The 12,360-nt window shown below is 43.2% G+C and overlaps 1 protein-coding gene across 1 annotated transcript; it reads right to left on the bottom strand.

Annotated features, from left to right (window-relative positions):
* Positions 1-1,397: 1,397 nt before the first annotated feature.
* LOC8026028 lies at positions 1,398-12,360 on the bottom strand. The gene is made up of 9 exons (XM_040222316.1): positions 12,288-12,360; positions 12,023-12,141; positions 11,455-11,518; positions 9,505-9,645; positions 6,834-6,881; positions 6,623-6,693; positions 6,452-6,509; positions 1,974-2,120; positions 1,398-1,582 (listed from the first exon to the last, which is right to left on the bottom strand). Exons 1-9 carry the CDS (start codon positions 12,358-12,360, stop codon positions 1,506-1,508), a joined length of 798 nt encoding a protein of 265 aa, XP_040078250.1. The 3' UTR covers positions 1,398-1,505.

The following is a 12,360-nucleotide window of genomic DNA, read 5'->3' as shown; positions in this document are numbered from 1 at the left end:
GGTCTGGAAATTTTAATTTCTGAATTTAAATTGAAGTTAAAAAACATTAAAATTGTTTTAAAATGTGTGGCTACATAAAAGCTTGATTTGAATAAAAACAATTCAGAATAGACAAAATGTGCCCCCATATCGCCAGCTACCAGTTCTGTAAGTTGAATCACTCTAGCTGAAACTTTTTTTTTTTTTTTTTGCTTCGTCATCAAGTTAGGTTCCATGGTGCCTGTGGGCAGTTGTGAGACAAAGGCACACCTCACATGTACTGGAAAACAGATTTGTTTTGTGTTCAATCTTGGGCTCTTCATAGTATTTCTTGCAGTTTCGCTTCTGAATTTGTTTCAGGCTTGTGGCACACGTGGTCGGAGGTGTATTGTGGACCTGCTCCTCATCATTATGACCAAGAGCTGCTGGATCAGCTCCTCTCTGAAAGCCAGCTGGTCAAACCGAGGACATAGAGCCAAATCCATAATGTCAGAGTGTTCTTTGCGATGCACTTGGAAAATAATACTCTGCTGCATCACGCGATGACAGCGCAGCAGAGGTTGGTTGCAGGTTGGTCGCGGGGCGCGGTGCCGTCGGGGCGGAGATGCGCTCCGATAACAAACCGAAACTTAAACACCAGTCGAATTTGTGCGGTTTTTCAGAAGGCCGTAAAATGCTTCGCGTGCCTTCAACCGTTCTGCAATTTGATTTAGTGGTTTTCAATGATGCTGAGCAATTTTTTAATTTAAACCATGCCCTTTAACACAATATTAAAAAAAAGTTAATTACGCAAAAATAATTAACAAGTTAATTATCCGGGAGTTTAATAATTTTCTTAAATGGGCCCCTGGCCCAGGACCAAAACGCCACAAGCCTTTTCGAAGTAGTTTTTGCAAAAGCCGATTTGGCCTGCGTTCTCTGAAATGCCCTGTATATAAAAGCATGAAAAATGAAGCCTTTCGGCACTCTTCTGTTGGGGTGAAAATTCCCAAAACCCCTCTTCTCTCTCTGGTGCAAACGGATCGGGCCACTTAGCCTGATCCGCTTGCATGAAGGACGGCAGCTGCAACGCAGCCAAGGTGCAGTGGTGGTCAGAGGGGCTAGGACGTACTTTGGCTGCCACAAGGCTGCATGCACAGGAGCCCCAACGTGACTTAATATCTAGTAATGAGCCATCCGCAGACTGTTGCTGCATTTGAACGAGGGGAGGGGAGGTTAACAAGCGCCCCAGTGATACACCTGCTGTCCCCCGCTGCACGGCGCCAAAATTGGCGAAGGGGGAACGTCGCCAGTGGGGCTGCAGTACAATCCCGTGGTGACGTTGCGAACTCTCTAAATATGTGCCCCAAACATGTCCAAGGTCGGTGCGTGTACCAGGGCACCGATGCTTTAAGAAAAAAAGAAGGAAGATAGAGAAATTTATTTTAAGCAATATTTTATTCGGTACAGCTTGTGGGAGAAGTGAGGAGGTAAACTTGTGTTCAGCTTTACGCCGATGGTCCTGAATTGGTCCGCGAAGGGTAGCATTATTCCAAAGGAACATACTCCAAAGCTTCGCTGATAAAAGCAGGCAGGTCGCTGTTCTCAAAGTCCAGGAAAGACTCTGAAATCAAAGATTGGTAATGTAGAGAAGTGTTAAAAAGTGTTACTTTATTTGTATTCAAAAACATTCTCTTGAGAGGGTGTTGGTGGCATGATTTAACATGTTTAACAGCAAAATCACTATAATGATTTCTAGTTGCTTTAGGTTCTCACTGTTTTCTCATTCTTTTTTATAGAAACACTGTTGGGGCAGCCTGGAAGGGCTATCAGTATTATAAAGAAAGAAAGAAATGGGGGTAACATCTTGCACAAAACTTCAATGCAGTTCTATCTCAAAATGAAACAGAGGAGCTGTCTCGTTGTTCAAACGCATAGACACAAATGGAACAGTACTAAAAGGAGAGCTAAGGTGAGATTGTGCCTCCAAAGAGAATGCAGGAAGAGGCAGTCACCTGGTAAAGTAGCCAGCAAGGGAGACGGGGACCTGGGAGGTGTGGCTGACGGGGCAGACGCCTTCCATGAGCGCCCAAACACATCTCGCAGCATGCCCAGCTCCCCATCGCCCAGGCACAGGTCGCCCAGCACCGCCCACTGGGGCTCTGCGGCAAGCAGCCACCAGCTCTCACGATTTGAAGGGCACAAAATCCTTGCATAAATAAGGTGACCGAGAAACTTCAAGGGGGAGACACTAACTTAAAAGTGCAATTTTTCTTAGAAGTTCCATCTTAACCGAGTGGTCTCGTCAACTTTCAAATGTCTCGAGGGATGCTGTCAGAAAATTTCACTCCGGCAACTAAAGTTTTTTTTTTTAATAAATGATTTTTTACTTGTTAGTATCATCTAAAGTGCAGTTTTTTTAACATTCAAACACATTTATACTCTCTATATCTCATACTTTTTGGCATCAAATCTCTGTTTAGGATGTGTAAAGCCAGTTTTTTAAGTCTGTACTCAAAGTTTGTAAGAAACGTGGTTGTGAGCTTACTTTATGCATTTTCATGGATTTTTTTGTTATGAAAAACTGCAGAATCTTCGACCTAGTGTGTGCAAATAAAATAACTTTTCCTAGTTTCTATGTTTTAATAAAAATGGTATGTTTTTGTAATTACTTTGGTATAGCAGCGTGACACTGGCGTTATACACCACCAAACAAAACGAACTGGCCATTATCACTACCTTTTCTATACTATAGTTTTCCTAAGGAGGCACAGTGTTTATTTGATGTATAGCTGTGCAGATACTAAATAACTCCACAGAAGCAGGCGCTTTTTTCTGAGGAGCGCTTGAGGGGTGGTTTACGTTTGAACAGGCGCTGATGTCAGGACTCGTCCATGTGGAGCAGATAGGAGGGAGCCCATCAACGTGAACTGCCATTATCACCTGTGCCCGTGTCACAGTGGTTTGATGGAAAGCTTGAGAGGATTCTTGAAACGGCAGATGATAACGGTTTTTCATATTTTTAGATTTTTGTAATTTTTTTTTATATTTAGGATGCTTAGGGCTTTTAGAAACAGTTATGATCTAGAACAAACCGTAGAATGCTCTTTAATAGCCCCTTTAAAGCTTTGCATGCCATGCTCTTTCCCAGCTATGAATATGCCCTGAAAATTTCATACGAAGACGAACGGTTAAAAGTTTGCCTGTATGAGTAGTGTTCTTTAATTAAGGGGACACCCTGTAATTTGAAGATTCTGTCAAATCTGATCCGATTTGGATGAAATATCTATGCCTAGTCTAACTTTGAGTGCTTAGCACAAATCTACTCTTAAGAGTTTTTATTAGCCTATCTCTTATACTTTGAGAGAAAATCTTAGATTTATGGCCCAACTTTCCTACAATAGCCCTATAAAAAATATGTCTGTGCAGTAAACAAACAGTAGAAAGTGCAGCAAAGCAATTTTTTTGTTAGCAATATCAGACCAAAAGTTATGACACAATTGTTTTATGGACAATTAAAAATAAATCATACATATTACAATTAAAAAAAAATTGTGGTACAGGTTTTTTAGGTAGCTTGAGTCTTGTTACACACTCCGATTTCTGAGCTCTTAAGCCTAAAAAGAATTATCCAGATCCTCATTCTAGATTCCAAGATACCCTGGGCAAAACTGTGCTGTGATGAAAAAACGAATTCTGCGGAAACAAGGAAAACAGTAGCAAAATATACATGAACGATGTATAGGACACTGCCTAGAAACCACCAGGAATGCAATCCTGGTCATTCTCTTGCCCGCGCTTTTCTTTTCATAGCTTGCGTGAAGGTTTGTGCACGGGCAGTTCCCTGTTGGAAACAGTCAGTCGCTGATGGCCTTCTCACTTTACCTCCAAGCATTGGCTGTGACTCGGTGTAGATGGAGCTCCTTCAGACTTGCACTGGCGGCATGCTGTTTGCCGCAGTTGAATCCGAGCGCAGCTTGTGCAACTGCACATTTTATGCTGAACAAGCGTGAAACTTTGAGGAAAGCGACTATATCGCGGAGTGGCTTTCGTTGGCCGTCTGCGTTTTTGCACGTTGGCACCTTTTCAAGAGCTGGTCAAAGAGGCGTGTATAGATGGGCAACAGGGCATCACTCACATAGTATAGCAGGGATATAATGATACTTTGGCGGGGTTTCAATTCTAACAGCAGCATTTTGATGGAAACCACAAGGTCTCCCCAGTGGTATGGATGGTTGGGCACTACAAGGTGTCTCCTGTGTAAAGTGCATGGTTGGGCTTCGCATCAGACGATGTGATGTGATAATACGATGCAATCATCGCTCTTCGCATTTTTTCAATAATGCCCTCGTGCGACTACAATGCCATAGGCATTGTAGTCGCACATTGCGAGCTTAATACATTGCGAGCTTAGTGATGAGATCAGCAGTCAGTTTCCCTTTGCCATCAAGGCTTTGCTTGCCTTCACTTCTCTGGTTCTGCACAAAGTTATGGAGTGCAGAGCCTGTTTTTCTTGCGGATGTGATTGACACAGTCCTCTTTTTCTACTTCCACAAAGCCACACACCTTGGCATCCTGAAGCACATTGTATGACCGACTGTCGCCATCACACACAGCCGTCTAAGTATAGTCCATGCTTTGCAAGCCAACAGTCGAAGAGAATAGTTGCAGCATCAACCTCGATATTCCCTAGCTTGCTTGAGCTGTTCCTCTGGCAGACGTGAGTGTTTTTTCACTCTTGGTAGGCAAGATCACTTTCCTTTGGTCCAATATCGCAGCCCAGGTAAAAATTGGACAGGACAACAAAGTCAAGCACGTTGCCGGAGAACAGTTCAATAGTGCTTCCAATGCCTATGTGCAACGAGTGACTCCGGGCCATCCAGGTTTCATTGAATAAAACAACTATGTTTCCAGGATTTCCGAAGTTTAGGTCTCTGTAGAGAGTTTTTACTGCTCCCGTGCACTCGCTCATCGCAGTTTCAGCAGCCTTCTAAGCTGCCCGATTGATCTTCTCCTTTAGACATGTTTGGAATGTCTTCTTGTACAGACCTCTTTTTGAAATGTGCATTGCAGAGAAAAGCTTGTTCAGCACCGTTTGTCCGCTTCTGGTACTGACAACAGCAAGCAATGCGAGAATGTTTATCTCGAAGGACTTGCATGTCGCGTTTCCCTTCCCCCTAGAAGAACTCCACTCACATTTAAGTTAATCGCACTTTACACAGCTTAGAATCAGCTTCACTGCAATCCTGTACTCCCGGTCTCCTTTTAACATGTTTACAGTACCTCCACAAACTTTGCACTTGACACACTCAAGAAGCGAATTCACATCCATTAAGCTTTCAACAGTGAAGGCGGTGCCGACGCCCAGCAGATCTGCTTTTTTGTCGAGAAGATTTGTGATGTGTAGCCGAGACGAATGACAGCTTTTTTTTTTTTTTGCTTCAAATGTGTGATGTTCTATCTCCATGCGCTCGGCTTCGGAGATCAGAATCGTGTCCATGCGAGTCGTTCCGCTTTCAGCCATGGAGGAGGTCGGACGCGCGGACGCACTCTCGGCAGCTTGGCGCGCTGGCAGAGCGGATGCCGATGGCTTCGAAGTTCCGAATGACACTTCAACTACGGGTCGTCTTTTTCGCCATTTTCCAAACTTGTGAGCAGTTCTAAACTTCCAACAACCGCCAGCCATGGTCACGCGACTAATCCAAAATGGAAAACGCGCCTAGCAGTCGAAATTGCATAGCTTCCAATCAGAATGTACCATTTCCCACATGGGACAAAAACACTCCAGTGGCGAAGCAGTATTAGAGTTTTCTTTCTTTTCTATGTTCATTGCTGACAGACGTAGGACCTAGACTGTGCTAAAAATAGATAGCTGAAGGAAGCAGCTTTCAAGTGATGCCAAAATGGTGGCATTCCACAATTTGTTCCCCGCACAGGATCCGGCTGAAAATTGCCTTTTTTTCCGGGTTTTTGTCGCAGTCTGATATGTGACTTTAAAATGATGTAATACAAACTTTGCCGATGTAATAATGGGTTAAAATGTAGCTGGGGCTCACTAATAAAAAAAAATGACATGTTTTTTAAATTTTTTTTACAGATTTGGGTATTCTTTTAAAAACAGGCACATTGATGCTCAATTTGCTAAAAATATTGGGGCCATAGAAGCAAGTGGTTGCATTGCATTTGTCTCACGCCATAGATGTGACAATGCTAGGTATTACAGTACACTCTGGCGGAAGAGTTGGACCGAATTCAGTTAGTATTCCCTTCACTTTAACCGCAGAAGTTGATAACAAAACTTGTACTAATCTCCAATCCTCAAACTGTGTTTCACTCTTCATGTTAGCTGGTACAGTTAAGTAAATGCATGCACAATTAGTGCGTAAATTCTAGTGATTAGTTTGGTTGCATCCTTTTTGCATTAGGCTTGCAAGCTTAAACTCTCATGAATTCCCTCCCCCCCACAGCTCTGAACATGTGAAAAGAAACAAACCCTCAGTGGGCTCTGGGAACATTCCTTCGATGTCGTCATCAGAATCGTTGGTCCCAACCTGGACCAAACAAGCAACAGAGAGTGGCAATGCAACAAATTGATTAATAATTTAAAGAAGAAAGAAAAACACGGCAGCTCTGACGTGATGGCCGAGGAGGCATCTTGACTTACATTGATGTCCGGTACTAGAAGGAAGTTCTCGTCCAAGCTGACGGGGGGAGATTGCTTGGAGCAGCGAAAACCTGTAAACATTCCATTCAAATGTTTACAACATAGAAAATTGTCCCAATGGCCCGATTGTCTGAAGCAGTTGCTACCTTCCAAGGAAGATGGGTGAAGAAACGTGCCAAGAACTACCTATCTGGGTTCTGGGACCACTTACTCTGTATGGGAGAATCGTCCTCCGGTACTAGGTCATCCTTTGGAGCTCCTGCACACCCCCACAAAATCCCACAAGTCAGCAAAATGTGCAAATGCAATCCACATAGCCAAAATGCTACCCAGGCTCTTCAGAAACAGCTTTACTTATTGGCACCAAGTTCACGAGTGCCGCTGATTTTTTGCAACACAAAAATGGACGAATGATCCATGCAGTGATGCAGTTGGTTCGAGTCATTTTGGAGCAGCCAAAAGTTCATTTTGGAGCAGCAAAAAACCCTCTTGGAGCCTTGTGGTATTTAAGGTAAACAAAGCATTTTCATTCCTACCATGTGTTGGCTTGTCAAATTAAAAGACATTTTCTAATCTGCCTTCTGTGCGACCTTTTATTATCAATAATTGCATGGCAGATTTGGTTCCCTCACACACAGAACTAGCTGTTTAGTTGTGAATAGGAACACCAGACAACATCAAGCTGCTGAATAATGAACTGCTTGGAATGGGTGTTTCAGATATCGAGTCTAAGGTAAACCAAATAATATACCGATGGAAATAATGTTACAACAGAATAATATTAAGCCCCTACAATGATGTTCTCAGTTCTAACAGTTCTAATATAACTAATTCATAACTATAAAAAAAAGCTGTTGTCATTTGATTACAAACACCAATTACATTTTATAGTTAGAACTTTATGATAACAAAAACTGGCATGTGAACGATAAATATTCCTCCTTAAAAAAGCTCCTGAAAAGAACATTTTCTTTTAACATTCTAGTTTGGACACGCAAGGTGTAAAAAATAAATATTAAACGAAAAAAAAACAACAAAAAAAACAACAACATTTAGAGCAGTATTGACAGCGAGAGATTTATTTAAAATTCTGCGTGAAAAGTCCATGACATGACAGAATGGTCATTCGCTCATTCCACCTCAATATAAAGGCGAAGCTGATCCACCTCTCCTCCATGTGCCCGAAATGCCCAGAAGGAAAACAAGTGGAAAGGAGGTGATTACCGACTAAATGACATCTCGCGCCGTCAATATTGCTCTAAATTTTTTTTTTTTGCACTTAAAATTAATTTTTTGACACGCGTGTCTTGCCCAGACAGTTAAAGATATTTTTTTCTTTTCATTTTTCTTTTTACATTTAGCCAAACTCATTAAATTTATTCAAAAGTATCCACTCAGTACCCTCAGCTAATTTAGATTCAATTTACTCTACTCACTACCACTGCAAAGATGGAACCCATAAAGGTGAGAACTACACAAGAAAGTTCATATGAAAAATAAATGAAGGGAACAGTCCATATAAACTCACAATTCCTAAGTATCCTCGATAAATCAAATTTGAAAAAAGATTGTCAGAAAAATTTTTGCTGACTATCATAAACACTAGCCTCAGTCTTATTTCAAAAGTTTTTTGAAAGGCAGAGTTGTCAAATGAACACTTACGGATATCTTTCTTTTTTATTGTTTTGAATACACAAAATGCCTGCGAGTGCGACATGCTACTCCGGAGGACAGATTTCCCGTTAGCATGCGGGTGCTCTGCGATAAAGCAAATTATGCAGCATCGTGATGCCTACATTGCGGTTCTCGCTTCACCTCAATGCACCAAAGCGCGGAGAGAAGCGCACTCAACGAAGCTAACAATTCTGCTACAACAAACGACACGAACAAGACAAATATTGCGAGGCTTCCGAATACTGTCAGTGTAACAGAGTTTGAAGGTGGGCTAGTCGGTGCTTATTGGGAACAGGAGAAAACGGCACGAAGAAGACACAAGGACAAGTAGACGAAAGGCAGAGTGCTACGTTGGTGTTTTGTCTACTCGTCCTTGTGTCTTTTTTGTGCCATTTTCTCCCGTTACAGTCAGTGCTTGACACAGCCATAAAAATGAAATTCGAGGCGATAATCAAAAGTTTTGAAAATTCGCGGAAGCCTGCCGTAAATATCTGGCCATGTGGCGGGGCCTCAGCTATTATAATTTTAGTAATAACAAAGTGAAATTAAGTTTTGGCACAATGTTAGCACAAATTCATCATATTTTGGTGAAACATAGCAATATGTGCAAGGGCAAGCACTTTGGCACAGCAATCAACAGTCAATGCGAACAAGCTGCAACGAACGAGCATCCACTGTCCAATATGGCCAGATGTGCCATCATTTCTGAAGCAATTATGACCTTATATAAACTGCACTGCTAACATGACTCTGTTCTATCCAGCCATAACATGCCAGGGTGGCCCATTGCAAAATTCAACAAAAAGCACCACACTCAAATATATGATCATATTAATTTCAAAGGTGAGGACCATTTCAAAAGCCCTTTTAGCATGGGCTGCAAGTTTGAAAAACAGAAAAGAACTAGCATATCCTATCTAAAAATTTGGAGGAAGATTCAAATGTTTAGTATGTTTGGCCCATCTCGTGGAAACATGCGAGCACCTATCGAACATTGCGACAAACCTGCAAATAAAACGTGAATGTTTGCTTCGTTTAACACTCCACTGTCAAGAACCGTCAAGAATCATCAATTGCAGGGCATGTTTTCCCCTCCCACTGCAAAGATGGCAAAGAACCATTACCAGATTCTCGCACTTGTGCAAAAGAAATCATCCGAGAACCAGCAGTACCGGTCATCATTTTACGCCAAAAAAACATAAGCTTACCTGAGCAGTCTTCGCCAGAGGCTGTGACCGAGGGCTCTTGAGACAGGGCACTCCAACTGGTTGACAGTCCCAGCCGGCTCGGCCGTACACCAGGCGCAAAGCACGACTCAGCCTTGAGGTCGAGAGCCTTGAAAGACTCGGCTGCAATCAATTGCCCACATACTACAGCGGGAAACAGAGGGACCAATGGCTATCTGAAGGGACCGCATAAACAGGTTTCTGAACATATCGAGCCAGGATTTTTTACAGAGGTTGTACCAGTCTGCTAAAGCCTACAGTACCAGTCTGCTAAAAAAAAAGGGTGTCCGATTGGCACAATAGCCGACAGATGGCGCCACATAAGATTGCGGGTGGCTACAAGCGGACACGAGGGGCGCTTCCCTCAACTTCGGCAATAGCAGACAATGTTTTTGAGCCGGAAGCGATGCACTCTTTTTCTGCCCACATTGTCCAGTGCACAATTATTTTATTCTACCGATAAAACATACAAAATTAAGATAAAATGAGAAAAACAAAACAGTTTTTTTTTTTTTTTTTCAACAATTATTTTTGGCTACATGTCGCCATCTGCTTTGCACTCACTGGTTGTTACAGCGTCTCTTTTTGTCGGCAACTTATCTGTGCTGTTTGGGATGTGCCATCTGCATGGTGCGCTTAGCCCCCAACAAGCAAGTGGTGGTTGCTTTCTGACACGGGGAGTGCCAGAGGACGAAAGTGGTCTGCCGATGTTTTTGGGTGGAGTTCCGGCAGTGACCTCTGGTCTCCCCTACAATTCTATGCTGGGTGAAACGCTTCAAGGAGGACGGAAACCTCCAAAACAAGCCTTTGACAACAGTGGTGTCATCGCCAAAGTTGACACTGCCGACCCCCACTTGTCGACGGGGAAAGCATCGCCTCCGTATGTCGGCTGTTGCATCAATCGGACGCCTTTTTTTTAGCAGACGAACGCCGTACGTAGGATCTGAAGTTTTTGATTTCAAATTTTTTAATAAGGTAGGTTAGTTCGGTTAAGTTTCTTATAACCTTAATGCTTGTCCTTTGGCCACCCCCATACAATATATTAGCTCGATACGTCTAGAAACAGATTTATGCAGTACCTTCAAAAAGCCATCTATTGGTTTGCATATGGTGAAGCTGTATAACCAGTCTTGTGGGTAATCCTTTCCCAAGACCAACCCTTCCCTGTTGGTGTAGGATGTGCTGAAAAATTCTGTGCAACAGTTAAAGAGGTGTGCTTCCAGAAAATACAGGGATGCTCAAGTCACTGTCCGTGCAGGTGAAACATTTCTGCAGCAGTCTTGTTTAGGAAACCAACAATTTGCAATATATGTATAAAATTTAAGCTTATCAGCTTACTGGTCACAGCAGTCAACATGTGGGGCAACATTGAACTGCCCGCTTTATGGGGGGTGCCAAACAAGAAATGCATGCTTTCGCGCTCTTTGCAAACATTGTAAAGCCCTATCATTAAAGAACAAAAATAAATCTTGAGGACTTATCGACAATGTTACCATCAAATAAGTGCGATGTGAGCGGTGCCTTGAAAATTATTTGCCATAACTCTTATCAAGCCAATGTAACGTGTGTCAGCAACCCCCGATGGGGTGGGAAGAACACCCCTTAAACGAGTTGTTTCACGTTTCCCCCCATGACTACCGTAGATTTGTCGCCGCAAATGTCGCCAGTCGAGCTTTCGCCGGAGAAAGCTGAGCAGTCCCACATTATGGACAAGTTTGATCAGCACTGCGTCTTGCATTTAAAAAGCTACAGCAGAAACAGATTTTTCATGGCAACCAACATTTCTCGCTCGCTCGAATCAAGTATTGTGCGCGGCAAGAAATGGCGAAAATAGATCACTCTCTCTACCAACGTCGCGGTGTGCAGTTGGCCGTGCCCCAATGAAAGCCATCAATAAAACTTGTTGAACTCTAGTATATATGCGTTACCTACCCTTATTGACATTTCTTTCCACTTTCAAACACAGGTCAGCATGGCTCTCTGCACTGCCAGATTCCTGAAAATGGCAAGTCAATTTGCTCTGAACTACATGGAGCTGGCTATACCTCAGGCAAGCAGCATGTCCATTACAAATTGGTACGGCAACAAAGAAAACACTTTCCTTTTGTATATATCTTGTCATCTCAAAGACTTTAGACACTAAAGATGAAATATAAAAGGCCCACATTCACGCTCCGGCCACATTCAACGAATGTATGACCACCCACCTATAACTCAATATAGGGAGTATTCACTGGACGCCATACTTGTGGGTGCTGTTTAAAGCGCATGCTCACATCAATAGGCTGCTAAGACCGGCACTCTTGATGGTGCGGAATACACGTTGCAAAAGAACTCTGGAAGCTCGCCATCAGCACGCGCTCAGCATTCGCGCACACAGCTATGGCCGCCAGTGAATACTCCCTATACATTTTGCACAGGGATGGGAGACAGACACAATACAAAACGGCAATTGATTGATGTTGGCAAGCCTGAAAGAACAAAAGCTGTGCTAACCCACCCGTGAGCCCAGCACATTGCAGCCTGCAGGGGCCAGCTGGCTACTGTTGGGGGCCAATGCCTGGCGGCTGGTCTTGCTAAGGAGGGACTTTGCCACTGGTACCTCTCTAGGCTCCACTGCTGCGAGAAGGGCAAAAAGATCAGCAAATGAGGGGCCTGGGGCAAGTGGAACAGGGTAGAGCTTCAGTCAAAGGCAGACTGGACTGACACTGATAGCCAACAGTATTAGGTGAATCAGCTGTGAGATGTTTCATTGCACAATTCACATGGTTTCTTATTTACAGAATGGCAGTGAGCCAGGTAACTGGCAGTATTGGCTGACGCTCCTGCTTGGTGCAT

Source organism: Ixodes scapularis, unplaced genomic scaffold (assembly GCF_016920785.2).
Source record: "Ixodes scapularis isolate PalLabHiFi unplaced genomic scaffold, ASM1692078v2 PGA_scaffold3__209_contigs__length_174095766, whole genome shotgun sequence".
Taxonomy (NCBI): Eukaryota; Metazoa; Arthropoda; class Arachnida; order Ixodida; family Ixodidae; genus Ixodes; species Ixodes scapularis.
This window is presented reverse-complemented; position numbering and strand designations above follow the sequence as displayed.